General features: G+C 42.3%; 1 protein-coding gene across 1 annotated transcript in view; it reads right to left on the reverse strand.

The window, feature by feature from the left end:
• The window catches only part of sgsm1a (small G protein signaling modulator 1a), a gene marked incomplete at its 5' end in the record, with an annotated part of 39,789 nt that overhangs the window by 4,814 nt on the left and 11,742 nt on the right, over positions 1–23,233 (reverse strand). Inside the window, 18 exons of the mRNA XM_083784815.1 lie at positions 119–190; positions 405–587; positions 789–917; positions 3,213–3,358; positions 3,525–3,589; positions 4,731–4,866; positions 5,558–5,701; positions 5,836–5,971; positions 6,722–6,885; positions 7,211–7,278; positions 7,487–7,611; positions 9,915–10,052; positions 11,383–11,528; positions 11,964–12,031; positions 12,125–12,207; positions 12,579–12,648; positions 14,288–14,450; positions 20,168–20,243. Coding sequence (XP_083640941.1) covers positions 119–190; positions 405–587; positions 789–917; positions 3,213–3,358; positions 3,525–3,589; positions 4,731–4,866; positions 5,558–5,701; positions 5,836–5,971; positions 6,722–6,885; positions 7,211–7,278; positions 7,487–7,611; positions 9,915–10,052; positions 11,383–11,528; positions 11,964–12,031; positions 12,125–12,207; positions 12,579–12,648; positions 14,288–14,450; positions 20,168–20,243 — 2,112 coding nt within the window. The remainder of the gene's footprint in view (positions 1–118; positions 191–404; positions 588–788; positions 918–3,212; positions 3,359–3,524; positions 3,590–4,730; positions 4,867–5,557; positions 5,702–5,835; positions 5,972–6,721; positions 6,886–7,210; positions 7,279–7,486; positions 7,612–9,914; positions 10,053–11,382; positions 11,529–11,963; positions 12,032–12,124; positions 12,208–12,578; positions 12,649–14,287; positions 14,451–20,167; positions 20,244–23,233) is intronic.

The following is a 23,233-nucleotide window of genomic DNA, read 5'->3' on the forward strand; positions in this document are numbered from 1 at the left end:
TAATTTGAAAATTCAGTTGCTTTTAAGGCACTTAACTGTGCATATTTTTAACATGGTCTAGTAGACATGAATGAGTGTAAATCAAGTGCTGTGTGTAAGGCAGGGCAAGTTATGGTACCTGAGTGCTGCTACTTGAGTCACTTTGTAGATGAACCAGACTCTGTCTCTCTGAGCTGCAGCTTTGGGATGACTGGGAGTGAGAAAATGAGAGAAAATCACACTAACACACTCTCTTACAAATAGGTTTAAATGTTCCTGTATATATTTTTTGTTTCATTGCTTTTCTCACACAGTAGTAACCTTATAACAAAAACGATCAAGGTAAAGTGCCTGGGACTTCACATGCATAGGTTCTATTGTAGTACAGCTGTCCCATGACGTTTGTATTGATGCCAATGTGTCACCTCAGTGCTGATGGTGGAATCGCAATGGATCATCTTCTGGCTGCTGCTGTCCACACTAACCACAGACGAGCACTTTGCTAGAGCTGCAGCATGCTGCGTTTTCTCCCGCTGGCGGACTATAGCTTCACATCCCAGCCACTCACTCATAGTCTGTTCATAGCACGCTCTGACTTGTTCATCCACCTGGGGTCAAGGGTTGGATAGGGTTCAGTGATCACAGAACGATAGAGCCTGATTCATAAATGTATTTAGAAATAGTCGATCTACAAGCTCACAATGTATCATACCACATCAGGCGGTGGAGCTTGTAGATCTGTTATCCTCGGCACATGACACCATTGCACAACAGAGTATGAATCAAGTGAAAGGGTGATGAACACAAACCTCATTCCTCTCTGCCTCAGGCATTCCAAACTGGTAATGGCCCAGAAGGAAGGGCCACACTTCCTTACGCAGGGTGGGATCAACACCACCAAAGTACACCAGACGCAGCAGCTCCTGCTCTTCATATGCCTACGACATGTGATAAAAGAAACAAATCAAATAGTGAAACTCATGCTTTAGGGTCTTTAGGAGAGAGTTGTGGCCTGCAGGAGAAGAAAGACAATCAGATAAAAGCTTTAGGGTCTAATAACGGCATGGCTTCATGTGGATGTTGGACATCATGTGGCCTTAATTACTATGATGTCATTGTCAGTGATCTATGATGTATCTACAGTATGATGTATAAACCACAAGAGGTCTCAGGTTGCCATGTATTTTATAATGGCTGAGAGGCGTGGTGAGACACGACACGCATCGGTCCTTGGCTTACTGGCAGCGCACATAAGAATTTTGGCGTTGAACAGTCCAGCTGTTTTGCAATATTAGTCTCGGACACACACACACACACAGACACACACACACGCGCACGTGCACACACACACACACACACACACACACACACACACACACACACACACACACACACACCCTCATAGGCCCATACAGATCCATAACTTTAAAAGTCTAGATTAGATTCAAGATTTAAGCTAATTTTAATTAATTAATTATTATTTTTTGCCTTTGACATGCATATTTTAAAACATTTAAAAACACACACATAAAACAACAATTGACAAGAACAGTGTTAAACAGGTCAGAATACAACAACAGAATACAAAATATTGTTAACTTTGTTATGTTTACTAAACATAACATAGTTTAGTTTTTCTGGGCCAATGGGACCTTGTAGGCTACTGTAGTGTTGACCACTGGAAGGATTGACCACTGGGTGGCAGTAGTGGTTCTTCTATACTGTAGTAGAAGCTACAGTATAGCCATTGTAGCTGACAAAAACATCGGTTTGAAGCCAATGTTAATTTCATTGACTGAAACTAAATGAAAACTAAGCCATGATGATAAAAGCAATGATGAAGTATATTGACAATTTCATCTACAAATAAAAACTAGACAGAAATGCAGAGGCGGACTTACCATTGGGCTAGGGTGGGCTGCAGCCCGGGAGCCCCGACTGGGGGGCCCCTCCAAAAGTTTTAATGATTTTAAATTGTAAAGTATTGCAATCCAATTCAAGTGAGATTTATGTTTAGTTATTGTATATTTAGTATTAGTAAAAACATTGAGAGCTTCTGCTCTGCTCTCAACTGCAGACAGTGACGCTGTGTTGTGGGGTAGCTGTGGAAACCCCTGCCAATGTCGCTGTACATGGCAGCCTGCCAGTCTGTCTGTCTGTCTGTCTGTCTGTCTGTCTGTCTGTCTGTCTGTCTGTCTGTCTGTCTGTCTGTCTGTCTGTCTGTCTGTCTGTCTGTCTGTCTGTCTGTCTGTCTGTCTGTCTGTCTGCCTGCCTGCCTGCCTGCCTGCCTGCCAGCCTGCCTGCCTGCCAGCCAGCCAGCCAGCCAGCCAGCCAGCCAGCCAGCCAGCCTGCCAGCCTGCCTGCCTGCCTGCCTGCCTGCCTGCCTGCCTGGAAAAAGTGCCCTTCTGGTCACAGGTCTCCACCAGGAGGATAGGACTGTGTGAGATGTTTGGCAAAATGTTTAGGAGTAATATAAACATGTTTTTTTGTTTGTTGTTTGTTTGTTTTTTGTTGAGGAAATGGAGAGCCAGATCACTCATAGCATCTCTGAGGATAGAATTCTGGATGAGCAGGACATGTGCAGTATTTTCAACGAAACGAAAACTTTGGAAGGCAATGTTAGCCAACATACTCTCTCCCCATGCCTTCGGCCTGGTGGAGACAATAAAGTTTCTTCCAATTGAAACAAATATTATGTACGTATATATATATATTATATATATATATATATATGTGTAGGCTATGTATGCACTGTGTTGCTGTTCTGTTCTGTTTTTGTTTATTGCTTTGAAATGTTGCATGATGATGATGATCTGTGTTCGCTATATCACACACCAGACCATTCAGTTAAATTAATCCAGAACACAAGCAATTGCTGTATTGAGTGAGAGAGCATGCATTTCTAGTATAGGATATGGGTATGCAAAACATGCAACATGTATGGCCAAGTCAGACTATTCATGAGCTAGCCTAACAAAATCTACTCCCACATACAGTAGATACTTGGCTGGGCATTTAGTCATTCTTCAAGCATATTGTCGTGTAACTAATGGTGTGTGCTACTACAACATGACTAGCAAAGATGAGAGATGAGAAAAGTGGAGATGTGGACATGTGCGTGTGTGTGTGCGTGTATGTGTTTGAACAGCATATCGCCAGGTGTTAATTTTAAGCTTGTGCTGCAGCAGGGCAGTGATGACGTGGAGAGTGTGGTGACTAATCGTGTTGCTTACAGTGCAGTCTTGTAGGAATCTCTGCCACACGTCAGTAGTGAGTCCTCCGTAGGCATCACACGGCACGTCAGACTCCACAATGGTGTGGTTGACCAGAGCAGAGAGGTGCGTACGGACAGTGGACAGGTGACGGCAGTAGGCAAGCCCTTTCAGATAAAAGAGGTAAATTAGCCGATGAATCTTTATCAAACTTCATTAAGATACTTATTGAGTAATAAGTATGTGTTTAAAACACATAAAACTTAGAACATCAAATGGCATTTCAGGATACACAATAACAGAATAGCAGTAGGTGTTTTTGCATTCACATACACCCGTAGAATGCCCGGGAGATGATCTGGTACTTCATGTTGTCACAGAGCATCTTCAAAGGGGCCCTGCCAGATAATACAGAACAGAAATGGCAAATGAGGAACACCAATCCTCACTTCTGCCACGTCAGAGGTCAGACACTAACAGTTTAATGATTTGACGTCGACGCATCTTTTCATTTCGTAGTGAGCTATTCACCATGTCCTGAAATGTGACTTTGAATATAGTTCCAAGAGAGTTGATATTTAGTATTCTAATGTCTACAATACCACAAATCATCCTGGATTAATGCACAGCATTCAACCAGTTACACTGCTTTGCTTACATTTTCCCTACAAGCTTTTCCCTATTGCATTATTGTTATAACTGTCCACAGTGTATTAGTCTTTGGATTCTTATACCCAACAGTTATTCGAACTAATCCATTTAATATATTCTAACACTAGAAAAAGTGCCCTTCCGGGCACAGGTCTCCACCAGGTTATCCACAGATCCGTGCAGTTAGAGGTAAAAACACTTTTTGGCCAGTTATAGCGCCACCTTGAGGCTGAGTTGAAATTGTTCATGTGGCATTTCGTCCTCGGCCTAGTGGGAATGTGGGTGCAAAATTTCACGGAAATCACGCGATGTGTTCATGATTTGCAGCATTTTGTTTGAAACTGAGCAGTCCTGTGAACTTTGGAAGCCAATCTTAACCAATCAGGATGGAGTCTGATAAATCTGAAAGACCCGTTTCGTTGAATGGCTCTAGAGAGACTGTGTACCAATTTGCGTGATGTTTGGACAAAATCTGTAGGTGTACTGTGCAAAAACTGTTTTGCACAAAGCACAAAGCGGCCTCCTGGTGGCGCTATAACAGGCCGTTCTGGAAAGTTTGGGGCAGAGGTTCATCGTTGGCATCCAGGGAGTGTGTGTGCAAAATATGGCATCGACCGGGTTAACGGTGGCCGAGATTAGCTGTTCACGGACACACGGACACACACACGGACGGACGGAGTGCAAAACATACTCTCCCCACATGCCTTCGGCCTGGTGGAGACAATAATTGTTGATTTGATTAAACTAGAGGTTTGGGCCGCTATGCGGTTCTCAAACCATATATGTGCTTTTGACACATGCCCCCAGACAGTGTCGTTTATAAAGAGAATTAGGTGAAAAGCCTTGATTGAACCTATTTAGTAGCCAACGGCTATTCTGCTCTCTTACCTCTCATGGTTGCATCCATTGGGTGGTAGTGGTACCCCATCAGAGAGGCTCCCCTGATAACAGGAAGAACACGAGGACTTCCTGAGAGTAGGATGCCACATTGTGGCCGCCTGGTCCATCAGATCTGGAGGAGTCACTGTAGCACACACACACACACACACACACACACACACACACACACACACACACACACACACACACACACACACACACACACACACACACACACACACACACACACACACACACACACACACACACACACACACACACACACACACACACACACACACACACACACACACACACACACACACCCATCACCAGTATCAGAGTATACTATGGTCAATGCAGTACGCTGCTGAAACTATTAAGCACATTTGCCCTTTGATGATTTAAACACAGCTGCAGCGTTATGCACACTGACCCCGGTATTAATTCATATAATCATTTGTTTGCTGTTGCCGACTGCAAGAGAGAAGATCAAGCAAATGAGAAAAAAATCATTGAGCATCAATTCACGATATCTGCATATAAATAACACAAACCTAGACTACTTTAGTTGACTGGCCTTTAGCAACAGATCAAGATAATTTATTTTCCAGTTCAACAGCCATGATCCTTCACCCAGTTGTCTACCACCATCTGTAAAAAGGTTATTGCATTGTAATGCAGTTAAAATGGTGGGTGTAGGCCGTGTGTGAGGGGGCCTTTGATTACGGCAAACATCAATAAACATGGCCAGAGGCAGAGATGAGAGCAGGGAGGATAATTAAAGCAAGATAAGCCGACAGGTGAACGGACAAGATGCGGCGTGACATTATTACAACTGTTTCCTGGGAGTAAAGGGGATTCTTCAGGACAGCTGCATGACCGCTTTGGGACCACCAGCGACCCTGTATTGGAGGGGGCCTGTCCTCTCAATCGAAGGGAGAAGGAGGAAGTCAGATGGGGAGAGTGGGTTACAGTCACTGTAACAAACAATGACGGGGACATTTTCATAAAAGATACTGCAGCCCTTGAACAGTGGCTGCCGCACATTAATAGCTGCATTCCAACTAGTACTGTACATTAATATGATACCCTGTGGGGTAACGTTCCTTACCAAACTCTGATTGGCTGTTGGGGAAGAGGATACGGAAGACGTAGTCTGTGGCTTCATCTTCCTCCTTATCTGAGACAGACTCTATAGAACCGGACCCCTGAGGAACCCTGTTTCGCAGTTTAGGGAACACTTTGCCCTGTAATTGAATACAAAATACAGATGCAAACAAACACATATTGTACAATAGTGGACAAGTCAGCACAGCCAACATAGCCACAGAACACATTTAGCAACATGCCCACAACCACTGCATTCTTGGATAATGACGCAACCCCCCATATAGGCACACCCATTTCCGCCTGACAAGCCTTTCCACCATTTTGAGCTTTCTTCACATTCACATGGGCTTCCATTGGAAATACATTGGAGCGGCCATTAAATACAGACACAAGACAAACGCAAGACAGGTGTCTTGAATTTGTGAATGCAGCCCAGTAAGGGCATATGTCGACCCCACCCGCTCACCACCGCCCCACCCCCTCCTGATGCTGCGGCCATCTTGGAAACTAAACACATGGGAGAAGGGCATAGAGTATTAAAGGGATAGAGACTGATCTGGCGCGAAGCACCAAATTTTGGTGCCCAAATGCGGAAATGCAGCTGGGCTTTAACATTGAGCGCTCAGTTGCACGGGGTTTCCTCGTCCTTGGATCTTAATACAAGTAATTGGTCATATTCACATGGCAACACATTCTCACTTTACAACAACATTTTCAACATGCAGGATAGTCTGAAATGTGACGAGGGTGGGAGTGAGAATGCTTTGCACATGCAAATGTGTCATACCTTGTCAGCAGCAAGTTTCTCACCCACCCACGGACAAGTATGACAATGACATGAGAGCTAAATTCATGCATGACCCCAATACATGACCTCCTGTCCTGACCTTTCCTCTCTGGGACCAGAGTGGAGGATCCAACTGTCCATGGGGGAGGAGGCCATTCTCAAGGCAGGAGAGGAACTGGAGTAAGTGGCCTCCTTTGGGGAAGCGTAGTGGAGGCCTTTGTATCCCATCCTGACTCACAAGCACCACTGTTCCCCCACTGTCCACTATAGAGGAGCAACATGCAGAATTAAGCCATCTGCTGTAAATCATTCATGATTGCTGTTTGTGAGTTGACAGTTGAGAGTAACACAAGGGAAATAATAAATAGAGCACATGAATTAGCCTATTTGAGAATTACAGTTGAATACAAAATGAGTGAATACAAAATGAGTGAAAAAGAAGACAATAGTAATGACAGGCAGAAATGACTCTGATTTGATCTCCAACCAATTTCCCCTCTGGGATGCCTCCTTATCTTAATCTTAATACTGGTAATGTTTTTACAGCATTTGATGGAGGCCAGAGCCATTGTCTGGGGCCCGGACGCACCCTGTTGATGACAGTGCAAGTAAACAATATCCTCCAGGTGGATGGTCATGGCGTAGTCCCAATAAACACTGAAAAAGAGAGATAACAAATCATATTCCCTCTCACAACTGAGTATTAGAACACTTGTTCCCAAAGTGGGGTCTGGGAACCCCCAGAGGTCTTTGAGAGGGTTCCAGGGGGTCCCCAGCAAAATGAGGAACAGTTTTAAACACTTAAGTGGTTAGGTTTGGCTGACAGATGTGCTCATTATCAAGTCATTGCAGCTGCACTGCACACCTGCGTTCGTAGTCCAAGTCTCCAACAGAGCCATTCATCAGCTGATTAGGTGTCCACTTCAGGGTCATGATGTCAGCAGTCTGATGCAGAGAAAGATAGCCCGGGATGGCTTCCATGTCATCCCTCTGAAATAATAACCACCATTTTGATTCAGATATTATTGTTTGTAAAAACAAAAAAATCACACCCGTAGTGAATGAGGGGCGCTCTTATCATTGTACATCATCATGACATAAAATAGACACTAGCCTATTTGCTAGCCTTTAATAGCCTATTTGCTCAGACACTATGACGTAAAATTCTCCATTCATTGTCAATGGGAATTTAATGTTTGTGTAGGACGAAAATCCACACTAATAGCTGAAACAGAAAAACGAAATGACTAAAAGTACATTTTCAAATATACTTTTTCATATGCAGATGTACAAGCTCACAGCGCGTGACATTATTATGTGGAGTACTTCATGAAGACTTTGCATACATCACTTATTTATAGGAAGCAGTGGGGGAGGGGAGGGAAGGGAGGGAAGTCAGGCGGCGAGGGTGATAATTGTCATTGCACGTATACTCCTACAGGCTGGGGCGGCGCCTGTCAGTGGTGAGTGTTGGGGCGGGAGGAGTAGGACGAAGGCTCCACGTCCCCATGAGGACCAGGGGGAGGCTCCTCACTGGCAGGTGAGCCAGTAGGATACAACAGCAGTGACAACACAGAAATACTGTATGTGTGGGCGGAACTCAATTGACTATATTGTTTGGCGAAAAAGGGGGTGAAAAATAATTGGCTACTCTAAATTTAGAAGAAAGAAATCACACCCGTGTGAAGTGAGGGGCGCTCTTATCATCGTACATCATCCATTCATTGTCAATGGGAATTTAATCTTTGTGTAGGACAAAATTTGCCGATATGACGTAAATTGTCCATTCATTCTCAATGGGAATTTAATGTTTGTGTAAGACAAAAATCTACACTATAGGTGAATATAGGAGGGGATAGTTAGCCTGGGTAAACCCACTCCCCCTGCTGGACAACATTTCATTCTGCCAGGAGGGGTGAGTCTGGCATAATCGCCTGTGTGGCTGTTTAGCCGTGGGGCGGGAGAGTAGCGTTGACGGACAACCCCTTCAGCCAATCAGCGTATATCAAAACAAGAGGCGTCATCTAAACGCGTTCCGTTCCTACTTCCTCATTCCCATGTTTGTTGTTGTGAATGAGTCGAGGAGTTCACACGTCATCAACTGCTCAAATCGTACCTGATTGGCCAACGTGCGCTGTCAATCACAGAGCCCTGAGCTCGGTCGCGGATTGGCTCGTACCAAAGCTGATACAATCTTAAGGACTTTGTATTACCATTTAGCCAGACTCACCCCTCCTGGCAGAATGAAATGTTGTCCAGCAGGGGGAGTGGGTTTACCCAGGCTAGGGGATAGTGCCCCTCAAGAAAAGAAAAGAAAGCAGTGGTCGTAATTGGTCGTTTCATCGCTTCATCAGGCAAATTTGGCCACATTTGTCGAAACGTTGCAGATTTTTTGCCCAATTTAATTGGTCTATTACAGAGCTCTGGAAACAAGTGTGCGGATGTTCCGTCTTTTTCTTTGATGTTTGCCTTGATGCCTGATGTCCAGCACTTGGCCTAAATACTTTAGAAGATATCTCATAATCGAATATATTGTTTAGGTGAACCCATGTTTTTTCTTCTCGACTAGTTCCATCCTAATGGCTGCTAGTGGGATTCTTTAGTCTTAGTTTAAAATGTAGCTCTGCTGCATAGTAGGGATGGGTCCGATTAATCGATTATCGTTGATAGGACCCGAAATCGATTATGAAAATTAATAATCGATAATCGTTTTTTTTGTTTTGTTTTTCCTGTTTTTTTTTTTTAATGAAAATCTGTTGGAAAGGCAATATTGTCATCCAAACAGGACAGGCTTATAGGCCTACCAAAGTGTGCCTGGGATGTGTCTGTGTAGCTGCATGACTGAGTGGAAATTGATTCCAATCAAGATGCAGGTTTGGAGGATTTAGCAGGTGTTGGGAATTTACCTAATCAGGCCTAGGCTGGTGTTGCTATGGTGATCAATTGGATCAACAGTGGTCCAGGGACCACCAGTGGTCCTCATTTAAAAGATGGAGTTAGTAACCAAATGAACCCTTATTAACTCTCAAGAGTTACAATTATTGTTAATCAACTACATCAGGGGTTCCCAAACTTTTTTGACTTAGGTACCCCTTGGGGGGAAGATTTGTTTTATTTGTAGGGTTCATATAAAAACATATATATATATATATTTCGATTAATCGTTAATATTGAATTATACAAATCGATTTTCATTTTGGACACATTTACACATCCCTACTGCATAGGGAGCGTTGTTTTCTTTCCCCATCATCCGCTTTGAGCCTAAGAAAAGAGAGGAAGTGGGTGGTTACCGGTTGTACGAGCACATTGTTTTTGCCAAACAGCAGGGTTGCCCTGTTGTTCTGATGCAGTGACTCCACGTAGTCCCGTGCTGAGGGCGAGGGGGAAGACCGCTCATCCATGCTGCTGCTGGAGTGTCGCTTCTGGATCTAGGAAACACCCACTGATTAGATTAGATCAAACCCCTACTACTGCCACATACTATATGGTTCAAAATGTATTAACTGTGAATGGAAATGCTATTTGGAAATGCGATTAATATCACTGAAAAGTATACTGAAGTATACAGACCACAACTGTTCTCCATAGTACAGTCTACAGAGTATACTGTATACAGTATACAGTGTCCGTATTACATATTCATATCTTATATAAGTAAGCCTTGCTGAGCCATGTGGCCCATAGGGCAGAAGTCTCTCAGACCTTGATGCTGAGTGCAAAGCAGAGAGGCAGATATACCAGCTCAGTGGCCTTGTGGTTAAGAGTGTCCACCTTGAGATTGGGAGGTTAGGGCCTGTTTCCCCAGCCGGGCCATACCAAATACTATAAAAATGGGACTCAATGCCTCCCTGCTTGGCACTTATAGTATCAAGGTTTGGATTGGGGTCCCTGCTACATTCGCGAGACATGGCCAAAGCATTTTTCCGGGGGTCCATAGCCAAAAACGTTGAGAACCCCTGCCCTATGGGGATATATCAGAATACTGATATCTGTATTGAGTTCAGCTGTTGCAATTCCAAACATGCAAACATGACCTGCTTTAATTATACTTAATGACTAGTATTAAATGACTAGTACTTAACGATTAGTATTATTGTATTGTCTTTTTGTGTACAATTTGTATTTAGTTCATAAAGTTATCATAACTAAAACTAAATCCATTTGAAAATCAATAAAAAGGTGAATTTTCAGGATTCTAATTTAAAAAAAGTATTTCAATTCAAATATAGCAAAAATAGATGATCTACAACAGGGATGTCAAACTCAAATACACAGTGGGCCAAAATAAAGAAATTGGTACAAGTCGAGGGCCGGACTGTGTTTCAACACACGGGGAGGGGGGTAGCTGAAAGTTGACCTCAAGTGATATACTTTCACTGCTGATCAATAGTGAAGAGAAGACGCATGCTTGCGCTTGCGGGCCCTCGATACACGTGTGACAATGCACTCGCAGTGCATTGTGGGACTTGTAGTATTATGGTGGTCCGTGCAATATACCAGAGGGCCAGTTCTAATACTAATTAAATATCATCCCGCGGGCCAAAGATAATTCATTCACGGGCCTGATTTGGCCCCCGGGCCTTGAGTTTGACATATATGATCTACAAGCTCAAAACTTGGCTATTTATAATTGGCTATTTTTGCTACGACAGTAATATGCAATGCGGCCCTCTGGCGTGAGTGTGGAAATATAGTGGCTCTCTCCATGGTCAAAGTTGCCCACCCCTGCTATAGTGCATGGTCCCGTTTTGTACTTACACACAAAGCAGGCCTCTTGGTGGGAGAGTCCTGCCTATTGTGGCCACCATGGATCCGGTGTCTCTGAACCAGTTCGTCTGCGGAGGGATCTGTCCAGAAGTGGTCTGCTGTCTTCATCTTAGTGTACTCCAATGCACAAGGACCAACTGCAACCATGAATATACTTTACATTTTTACTGAGAATCAGGGATTCTACACACATTTCTACAGTAGTTCATAATTAGCCCTTCACTAAGTCCCTCCCCAACCCATCCTTGTCCAATAGGCACATTAGCAGCGAAGAAAGCTTGACCTGCATAGCAACCGTTGCTAAACTATTTGGATTGGCATTGGACAATCGCTTTTTGGGGTGGGATTTAGTGAAGGGCTAATTGTTCAGTTTTTTCAGACTGCTGCACATTTTTTGTAAAAGGGTGGCTTTCAACTAGGTGACTATAGACTTTTGTAACATTCTTTTCAAGACCTGGATATCATCAGATACCATGTTTTTCGAAATTACAGCGCTGCATAGAACGCCTTGAAAATAGACAGTTGAAAGGTTTGAAAAAATACAAAATAATGAAAGAATGAATAATTATTACCTAACAAAGAGGCCAGGATAGGTCCATCCACAGGGTCCATTAGAACAGCCTCTTTTTCATAGAATTTACTGTAACACATTGTGATGGCAAATGCATCAGACATTTATATATAATTTCTCTTCTACCAGAAGTAAGCATGTAATTTGACCTCCTTAACACACCTGCTGTTCTCCACCAGGTAAAGTACAATCTTGTCCAACACCTTCTCAAACAGAGCTGTGCGAATCCACAAGTTCTTAGCAACCTGCGGGTAGGCCTGTCACAATTATTAAATAATCGCCTGATCGCAATTATTTGTGATGATAATCGTCATAATCGAAAAATGTTCATACATGTTAAAACCATGGAAATAGCAGATCTACAAGCTCACAAGCTTGAGCTTGTATATGCCATTTCCATTATTAAATCTTAAATGTTTAAGTATGTACAATTATTAAATATGTTATTTGTCATTATCTGCCTTACACGTTTTTTGTTAATGAAGCCTAAAATCCAAACAGAAGTGTAATTTGTATTTATATGTTCCAATGTTTAATGTCCAAAACACAATTAAATCGCAATTATCTGTATGACAAAGAATCGTCAAATAAACTGTTATGATCGTAACAGCCCTACCTGGGGGGTAAAGCTGGGCAGCCTAGGCAACCTTCGCAAACCGTCCTGGCTCTGCAAGCTTTGGGTCCGTCTGCGAGCCAAATAATAAGTTAGAGTGAAATAAGACACAAGAAGCGCACCATAACCACTTTCAACCTGCCGTCCCAGTTTTGGGCAAGAAAGACCCGTTACCTGCGACGCTGCCCGCAAGTCAGCCGCTGCCCCGAAAATTAAGTATAGGAGCTTGCTCGGTCCCTAAATGGTATTTTGGTCCAGCGTCACCCACTATCCATTATGCCGACACCGGTATTTGCGCCTAGAGGTGTGGTCATGGCACGCTTTCCCCCTAAATTGCGATTTTGGTCACACACATTTGGGAAGACGCATAGTGGAGTTTAAAAGCACCTGTAAGCTTCAATGCCAAATTAGTTTGGTATAGAGCGCGCCTGCAATGGAGATGTACGCAGAGTCAGGCTGCTTAATCTCTCCTTATTCTCCTACACATCTCTTTGTAATGTTCCTATAATCAGCAGAAGTGAGTGCCTGTCACGTCCTTGTGTCCACTGTGTTTATATAATTGTCTAGTCAAAGAAGTTATTTGGACTTGTGTCAGGCATTGTGCGCGATTCCATTTGCTCGTTCAGTTTCATCCCCCCATAGCAGTAAATGGGGTTTAATCCGATTTCCCGAACCTTCCTTTTAGCTTGTTACCGTTTCGTAGAGACGGCCTACACGCACGATCTATAATACCATGCTCGAAGTTCGTAGATCACACAGCACTTTGAGCGAGATCTAAGCGAGTTGTGACTCAATGAAAAGATGAGTGCTCTTGGCTCTGTGCGGCGTGAAAAGAAAAGAAGAAAAACGGCCCCCTGGGGGACGGACGGACGGACGGACGGATTTTGTGCAGCACAAGTGAGACTTCAAGGCAGCAACGCATCACTCTTCCATGGGCTATGAGCAATAGACCGCAAGGCTATGAAGCAATATAGCACTGGGCATAACGGACAACAGACGCCAAAACCACATAGTCCAAAAGTGTCCAAATATTCCATAAAATAATTATGACATTTTCAAATAACCAATCTACAAGCACACAATGCATTGCAAAGCGATGCTTGTAGATTGGCTTGTAGTTTCGCTATTTGTCACACAATGAATTATATACTGTAGGTCTTAAGTGGTTAAGGCAAATACACACAAATCATTTCAGTTTTACTGTGTATATGGCATACACAATATCTAAAGCAAGCTCCTACCTGCACCACCTTTCTACCGACCCCTGTAGCACTGTGAACCTGACATTAATGATTCATACACCTTTTGAATATCTATGATTATAAATAGCTCAAATTTTCCATTTAGATAAGAGGACAGCCTTTTGTTGCAAATGCTGCTGCTCTAGTAGCCTTTGAACTGTGTGGTGTGTGTGTGTGGTTGTGTTATATGGGCTAATTAATATGTTGTTGCACGACAGTGGCACTCAACATGAATAACTGCATAACATGTCATGTTGCAACAAGCTTTTCAGTTGAAAATCAGTTATGTTCATCAAGCAGCACTGCTGTTCAATTAAGGATAAATCAGGCATAACCACACTGGCATCCATATTTTGGGCATGTCATAAGCACTGTTTTTTATTTATTATAAAATAAATCTTTTAAGAAAACACGAAAACATTTGTCATACAATGAAGTATGTATAGGGCTAACGTGCATGGATTCTCTCACTTGGTCTCAATGATCTGCTCTAGTTCCTGGGCCTTCCTGCACAGGTCCTCAGCTGGAGCGAAGTTCTTCCCAACCTTCATGAAGAGAGCGGCTATCTTGTTGCTACGTAGGAAGCCTGCTGCACGTCGTTTCAATCCATGCAGAACACACGCCTCCACTGCCGCTTTGTAGTGACAAAAATGGAAGACCATTCAAACATAAATGCACTGCAATAAAGCTACTAAAACACTGCAACATAAAAATATATGGGAATAGGTTTACAGTTAAACTGCACAATCAAACCACTTTTAGGGACATTGTCATTGTCAATTTGTACACCTTATGGTTCTCTGAGGTGAGAATGTCATGACCCCTACAGTACTGTACATACTGTACAGTATGTCTAAGGGAAGTCCAGTAACAACAAAAGGTTTAATAACGTTTACTAGCACAGTGGTTCTCAAACGTTTTAGCAGGTTCACACCATTTCTTCAATTTTCCACTTTCTCTCAAGTACCCCCTGTCGTACCTTTGTTCGCTTAACCCTAGTGGCACACGTACCCACATGAGAAACACTGCACTAGCATATTCCTTCTATTCCATCTACACTCTCATAGACATTAGTTGACTCGATTCCCAAGAGCTCTATTGTAGGCCCCCTCCTGTTTGCACTCTACACACTAAATAGCTCGTAGATCTGCTATTTCCACTAAATGTTAGCCCGAGAACAGGGATGCTGGGGTTCAAGTGGGTTACATTATTACATTATAGAAAAAGCAGACACCTATCATCAGTGTAGATATCCTACGTGGCAGTGTCTTGAACTGTGTTGCCATTTGAGCTCTCTTTCAGGACTAATCCCGTGTCTCTCCTCACATGGGGTCATGGGGAAGGCTGGAGTTGTCATGGAAACCCATGTTGATGGAGCACTCTGAGAGAGAAGGGGGGGGGGATCTCACTCTTCCTCTCTCATTCCCTTTTCCCCCGTCTCTCCCTATCTGACACACACCCACACACAGTTACCTTCCCTCCTCACCTCTATGAGTCTGCCTCAGTCTCTCTTTCATTGAAACTCCTTGAAGCATAAGCATTATCAGTCTTTGCTATAATCTGGTCATTAAAAGGATTTTCATTGTGACGTTCAAAATGTCAGTAGCCAGTTTGTAAAATCTCCATCCTTCATGTTAAACTGTAATCCTTTCTACATATCTCTTAATCATTTCTTATCTCTCTTCCTGTATTTGTGTCGTTATCTCTCTATGCAAAGCTTTGATGTCACTTTGTCATCATGGAAGCATGAAGCTAAATATCACATCAAACTGAGGTCTCTCAATATAATGACCTCCCTTTATATTAGGATCCTTCAACTTATACCTTCTTCCCTCAGTACACGCAAAAAAACACCAAACAACATAATATAATGCCAATTATTATATCATTTAATTCAAAGTGCCATGAATGAATACATAACGTTTCTCAATGTGTAACTGCAATGGCAGCAAATTAATCTCTTCAGCAAATGAAGTCTTCTATGAATTTTAGCGGTACAGTTTTATCCATATTGTTCTTTATATTCCAATATGAGTCTACTTCAATAACTTGTTCTAAAAACTTGTTCCAGGAGATGCATGGTTGGTGTCTGTGACACAGATCTGCTTACTCAAATCAGACTGGACTAAATATGTCCAATTGAGTTACCTCAATAAGGTGATGCTACTATTAAAGCAATTAAAACACGGGAACATATTTCTGTTCCATCAACAAATGGGTGCACTTTGACTGCCTCACACTGTAACATCAAGATAAAGTATAAGACAAACTACACTGTAAAAAAAATGCACCAATATAATTACACTCACCCAATCACACACACATTCATACACCAATGACCGAGTCAACCATACAAGGCACCAATCTGCACATCGGGAGCAATTAGGGGTTCAGTGTCTTGCTCAAGGACACTTCGTCACTAACTCTGGGGGAGCCCGGCCTCGAACTGGGAACCTTCCATTCGACCACTCTTCCCATCCGGCCACTCTACCCCTGAGCCACCGCTGCCCATAACATTAAGGGTGGCAGAAACTCAGTTGTTACCTGGATATCTTAAATTGCTCCATCTAAACACTTACAGTACGTACCACTTAACAGTGTAATGTTAATGAATAATTAGAAATGTCATGGACACTTAATGTTGTCTTTTGAATGCATCAAACCTATGAAGCGAAACAAAATTTAAAACAATATTCAGAATTTACAAGTTTCTTTTCAGCTCATTTGACTTGTTTATAATTGAACACTCCTCTTCTTTGATAGAATGTGATGTGCTGTGAATCGTTTAAAAAATATCGTGCAACAATCGTGCTTTGAAACCCCCTCCTCAAACAGCTTTGTTTGCCATTCAGATTCTGCCTTGGCAACTGGTAAAGCGTAAAGGCTAATTATTCCCCAGGGACCTTGCTGGGTCAAACCCTTTGGTCCTTCTCTGTCGTTGCCAATATTTCTAAACATCCACATGGACAGACCACAGGACAAGCTCTAAGATGGGCATGTAAGCGCCACAATAAGAAACACAGGACACATTGGATGCTTAAAGATGACTAACAACAAAATGGTGAAGATGGTCCTCTGGACGGCCTCCTCTAATGTGCTGTCGTGTACTGGCAGGAGACGAGGGAGTCAGTGGAGACGTGGTCCTCTACTCTACAGATTGATAGCTGTTTCCCAACGGCTATTAAAACCACACACCTACAGGCTATACATATAGCGTGATAATATAAACACTGCAAGCCACAGTGCTGACAACACAGTGACATTAAAGAACTGATGAATGTGTTCTACAAACTACATTCCCCACAACACAATCAAAGATTAATGTTCGTTGAGAAATTTGTTTTCTAACCATTAGAGAACACATTGCTACAGCAATAAACTGAAGAATTATTTCCCCATCTTCTGAAGAAAGGAAAACTACAGCTATAAAATACTTGAAATTCAGAATGCACGGGGTGCATATTTAGTTTAGACTAGTTATTGGTTAGACATAAGGTTGGTGAGGGGTGCGCTAAAACAACCGGATTAAGGTTGGTGTGGGGTGCGTTAAAACGACCGGATTGCGGGTGCGTTAAGGGTTGGGAGAGGGTTAAGGTTAGGTTTAGGTGTGCTGCCCCGTGAGAGGTTAGGGTTAGGGTGAGGGTTTGAGATAGGTTGTAGGACTAATGACTGGTCTAACTAATGACTAGTTTGTTTTCTCTTAAGATTCACATACAATAAGCCTATTTTCCCATGCTCAGGTCACGATCCTACAATCAAACATTCTATTTATGTTCTGTTCATTTTAAATGATAATTTGGTGATTTGCTCACAAGCTAAAGGCTACAGCAGAGCTATCAACTGCATATTCCTTCAAGTGTCCACTTGCTTAAATGTAGGCTGTATTCTCTTCTTGGATTAGAGACTCCTGCTTGTTTCTGGCACATTTGCACATACTGGGATGTTACACTACAGAACCATGACAGATGCCTTTGCCTGTTAAGAATAACTGAAGTCAACGATTCATTGTTGGTAGATTGCATATTATTTACTCATTATATTCACTGTTGATAGACATAATGCAGATGACACTTGACTATACATTTGCATACCGAGCGGTACAGACTCTATTTCATGCCAACTGCCATCAGACTCTATAATGCAAATGCATAAGAACAATGCATATTGTCCTATGTTGACCCTGGTCTTGTGTGTTCATATCCATTATTTAATGTTTGTCTAGTATTTATTTATTTATCTGTCACGTTATGCTGCTGTAACACCCTCATTTCTTAACCTGACTCCGCCAGCTGGTGGCAGCAGTGAGTTCCTCCACCTGCCCCCATCGGGGGCCTTCTCAGAGACATGCACACCGAGCCATTTCTGACCGGAGAGATACGCGGCCGTATGTGGTCGCTAGAGGCGGGATCAACGCGATACTGATAACGTATTGAAGCGCTGCCACAGTGCAAATGTAAACACAACCTACAGTGACAGGACTGCAACTCGAAATTATTATGGAGATATCATAGTTTTTGTCCCGCTGTTTCCGGTTTATCGTTTCTGCTTGAGAGAGCCCAGAACTAATTTCCCTCTGGGGATTAACCCATTCTGACCTGAGATCAGATTCATACGAGGTTTCCACTGGACACACACTGGTCTGATGAACCCATTCTGACCTGAGATCAGATTCTAAAAATGTCAGTCGTTCTTCGATTATTCAAAAATAGCAGACCTACAAGCTCGTATCGCGCCACTCGGTGGCGCGATATGAGCTTGTAGATCTGCTATTTTTAAATAGCTAAAGCATAACATGATGCTGACACCAAAATGGGTGCCCGTTCAGAATGGGTTAAGAAAGTATATCTCATCACATATCCACTGTTGATAATCTGTACATTCATAGATGTATTTATATTCATGCATATATACTGGAGATAGATTGTACAACTATTACAACAATTACACTTACATTTATTGATGGAATATGTAGTATATTATGGTTGTATGTAAATGTATGTAATAATATGGAAGAAATGTTGTAATGATGATATGTTTAAGACCCCAGGAAGAATAGCTGCTGTGACTCACAATAAATCTAAAATCTAAAAAGTAGTCGACACTTTTTCCTCATTGGCTGCCTCTAAGCCAATGGGAGACTTACCCATAAAACCCATAGTCTGAACAGCATAAAACTTACTTATTATAGATGTTCATAAAGGATAACTTGCTGTAGCTGGCAATTATGAGTCATTCTTGTTTTTATATTACTTCTACAGACTGTGACCAAACATCACGCTTTGATGTCATGTGATCAAGATGTATAAGTTAGATTTTTCAGATCCCATTCCAAGTGGCTATGACCAAAGTTTGCAGGCCCTGGTTAGGTTAACCGGCTCAGAGGAGCACACTTTTTTAGGTTTCTCTCTTCTCATCTCTCAACTCTTACCTCAGTTACCTATCCTATGTTTCATGCTTACTGCTGCTGGTGCTATGACACTAAAATTCTGTCTCTGTGGATCACTAAGTAGAAGGTAATGGTCTGTGCAAATTCTGGATTCAAATTTGTGAGTGTACTGGAAATGATGTCTGAGTCACGATCACATCAGTGCGAATACACTAATGTGTCTGTCTGTATGTCTGTGAAACGTGTGCAAGTACATGTTTGTGTGTGTGTGTGTGTGTGTGTGTGTGTGTGTGTGTGCGTGTGCGTGTGCGTGTGCGTGTGCGTGTGCGTGTGCGTGTGTGTGTGTGTGTGTGTGTGTGTGTGTGTGAGAGAAGGGGGTTCAATGAGTACACAGAGTACAATTTATGCACAGTATGTTTTAACTGGTTAAGTTATTGGTGGGCTTGTATGGGGTCAACAAGGATTATACATATAGACCAGGTGTACAGTGTACACACACACATCCCAAGCATATTGAGGGTGCTGGCTAATTTAGAAAATTCAGTTAGCAGTCAGCAAATATCATATTAGTGTTGCAGTTCAAATTATTTAAAAAGTTTAAAAAAAACACACACTCACACTGTCTTCAAATGCAGTTGAAAGGTTTATTAAGGGAAAACACAACATCAGGTTATCTCTTTCATAATCAAAGCTTGATGAAGGTCGAATAGACTGAAATGTGTTTTCCCTTAATAAACGTTTCAACTGCATTTGAAGACAGTGTGCAGGAGTTTTTTCCTATTTCAGTACGTCGGGCCCTTGGTTGTCCTTCTCCTACGCACCTGTCGCCTGTAGGTGTGCAAAAGCCTTGCTTAGATGAGAGGCTATCCTTGAATTCCAATGTTAAAACTAAAAAATCTCCTCATCGTTGAAGTTTAACAGGAGACACTGTTGCACTACAGAGTTGCTTAAGAATGGTTTCTTACCACAAAAGGAGACAATGTGGCTGCTATCTTCATGAACGAACTTCCTGGTGACAGCCTCCTCCATAATCTGCTTCACCTGTGAATGTATAATTAATGTTTAATGACTCATTCTTTATTAATATGCTACAGCAGATGTGGCATTTTAAACACCATGTTAGTGAAATGCTAGTGGAAGTATTTGTATCATTATCAAATTATTTAGAATCGAGAAATAAGATAATACATCTGTATATAGTAAATACATGTACAGTAGGGTTGTCCCGATCCGATCACGTGATCAGAAATCAGGGCCGATTGGACCCCTAGACGGAAAGGAAAAACATTTACATATTTTTTACATGCAACATATGTTTATGTAACATATTTTTAGAAATTGGCCCCCTGCATATGTCTCTACATATATGTACGTATATATCTATATGTGTGGACATATATACACTATACGAGACATATAATATTTCATATTCACATGTATGGCTTACAGTATATGCAGCATATATTCTGCATATACTTGCCATATATTGGCATATGTTCATATATTTAAAATAACACCATAGCACCACCATTAGCCTTTTCATGTCACGCACCCATTAGAGGACGTTCGCGCACCACAGGGGGTGCACGCACCACAGTTTGGGAACCCCATTTTAACACACAATTTCCTTGACCTAAGTTAAAAGCATTTTTGAGCATGCTCCAGGGCACTACACATGTTGCCTGGCTTGGCCATGCTCATACTGTTGATTCACTGACGCTTCCTCTTCGGTTGTGTCAGTGAATCCACGGTATGAGTCTGGCCAAGCCACATAAGTAAGTAAGTAAGTAAGTAAGTACATTTTATTTAACTATCAAGGGTTCAGCCTCCAGGAAGAAACCCTAAATACAAAGTTAATACACCATTGCACATAAAAACGACTGCAGGGTGTCTAATGAACTACTGTCACCTCACACATGAAAAACTGGGAAAAAAATACAAACATTGTGGCACACATTGTGCGGTTTCCATACTGTGTTTCTGACGGAAACCTGACTGAAATTTATCAAAAATATTATTGTTGTTAAATTTAGAAGTTGGTTACAGACTACTTTTCCAGAACTTTAGAGATAAACGGGAGTTTGGTGATGGGTCTGTAATTGCCATGGACTAGTGGATCAAGACTTGGTTTTTTCAAGAGAGGTTGAATTGCATGTTTGAAGGAATTGGGCACACAACCAGAGGTTCAGTCAGACAACTCAAGGAGGATGTAATATATATATTTATTGATATAGGATAGTCAATGCAATATATTTATTATGGTTTGGCGATGTATTGGATCTGCTTTTTAGGTACTCAGGTCAAGCGCATCAGTCCCGACCATAGGGACTCTGAATCCCCCGTACCTAAACAGTAGATCCAAAACGACAGGTGGTAGCTGGGGTGGAGGTGGGTGAGCACTTTGTATACAGCAGCGCACAGTATACAAAAAGCAGCAGCAAGCAAGCAAGCAGGAGGATGAATGCAAAACCTTCAGTTAAAGTAGCCGGTATAAGAGATTGGGTGAGCGTGTGATTGGCTGAGTGAATCATGTGGATGAGAGCGCCGGCGCGCTGACTGAGGTTCCCTGACTGAACTTGCTCTGCGCATGTCTACGACAGGCGCAAATGCTCATTTCAGTCAGACAACTCAAGGAGGATGTAATATATATATTTATTGATATAGGATAGTCAATGCAATATATTTATTATGGTTTGGCGATGTATTGGATCTGCTTTTTAGGTACTCAGGTCAAGCGCATCAGTCCCGACCATAGGGACTCTGAATCCCCCAACAGCGCGAAACATCCGAAACCCCCAAAAAGCAGATCATCACCAACCCTAAGCTATACATGTGTACAACAGAGCACCTGTTGTTTCCTGAAACAGGAAGACCATACCGATATCCATTCCACGCAGAGACATGGGTCATAGATCAGGCATAGGTCATGCTAGCATTATGTGATGACTAGTCAATGTGTTCAACAGTACAGCGCCTGTTCAACAGTACAGCGCCTGTTCTAGCATTATGTGATGACTAGGTCGATGTGTTCAACAGTACAGCGCCTGTTGATCCCTGAAATCCAGGAGTCCTAAACGGTGTCCTGGTTCACTGCGCAAATAACCCAACCCGACCAGGATCACCGAAAGGGACATTCTATCGTTATCATTAATATCTGAAATCAGTACCCAGTAGTCTACCACCTGGAGCTGCAAATTTTAGCGTGCAACATGATCGCATGCATGATCATGATGCGGCAACGCTGCAAGTTCTGCCACAGTAATATGCAAAATACAGTTTTAAGAATTAATTGTACTTCTGTAGTAAGTAAGAAAAAATCTGTAGCAAATAACACACTATTCGCGACTAGTTAGTATTTTAGCCTGTAAAATATCTTTCAAGACTAGTCTAACATAGCTTTCGTAAGCAGCAGAGACCACCGGCCTAAGAAACAGAAAGATCATGCAGAAAAACTGTTTTAAGAGTATTAATAAGATCCTGCAGCATAAGGAGCAAAATAATGAATACATGTAGCAGCAGCAACGTAACCAACATAATTCAGAGCTCATTAGTTCTGAGCCTGAAAAAAGCATTCAAGTTTAGCAGAGCATAGCTTTCATCAGCTGCAGAAGACCACCAGCCCAAGCTTGTAGAGTGTAGCATTTGGAACTTTTGGTGCTGCTGTGCCGATCCTAAAGAGTGTGACGTGTAGCGATTAGGAGGCAGCCCACAGCCTTGACGCAGAAGAAGCAGCTTTTGCAGGACCGGCCATGGCTTCCCGGAATCCATCATGAATAGGGGCTCATGACATTGCGGATGGACAGCATGGCAGAAAATGAGGCATGGAAGAGAGAGGACAAGACTAGTGTTAGTTGCTGTCACAAATGAAATGAGTTGTTTGAGTGATTTTATGGTGGGCATCCAAGCAAAGTCAGAAGTGGAAATATCATGCATAGGATTCACCACATAGAAGGTATTAAACAAATAATCACTGAAAATCTGGAGTAAAGCTGAACGCCAGTTATAATGCCTTTGAGATTTAAAACAATTAA

The sequence above is a fragment of the Protomyctophum parallelum genome (assembly GCF_964188405.1).
Source record: "Protomyctophum parallelum genome assembly, chromosome: 15".
In the NCBI taxonomy this organism is placed as follows: domain Eukaryota; kingdom Metazoa; phylum Chordata; class Actinopteri; order Myctophiformes; family Myctophidae; genus Protomyctophum; species Protomyctophum parallelum.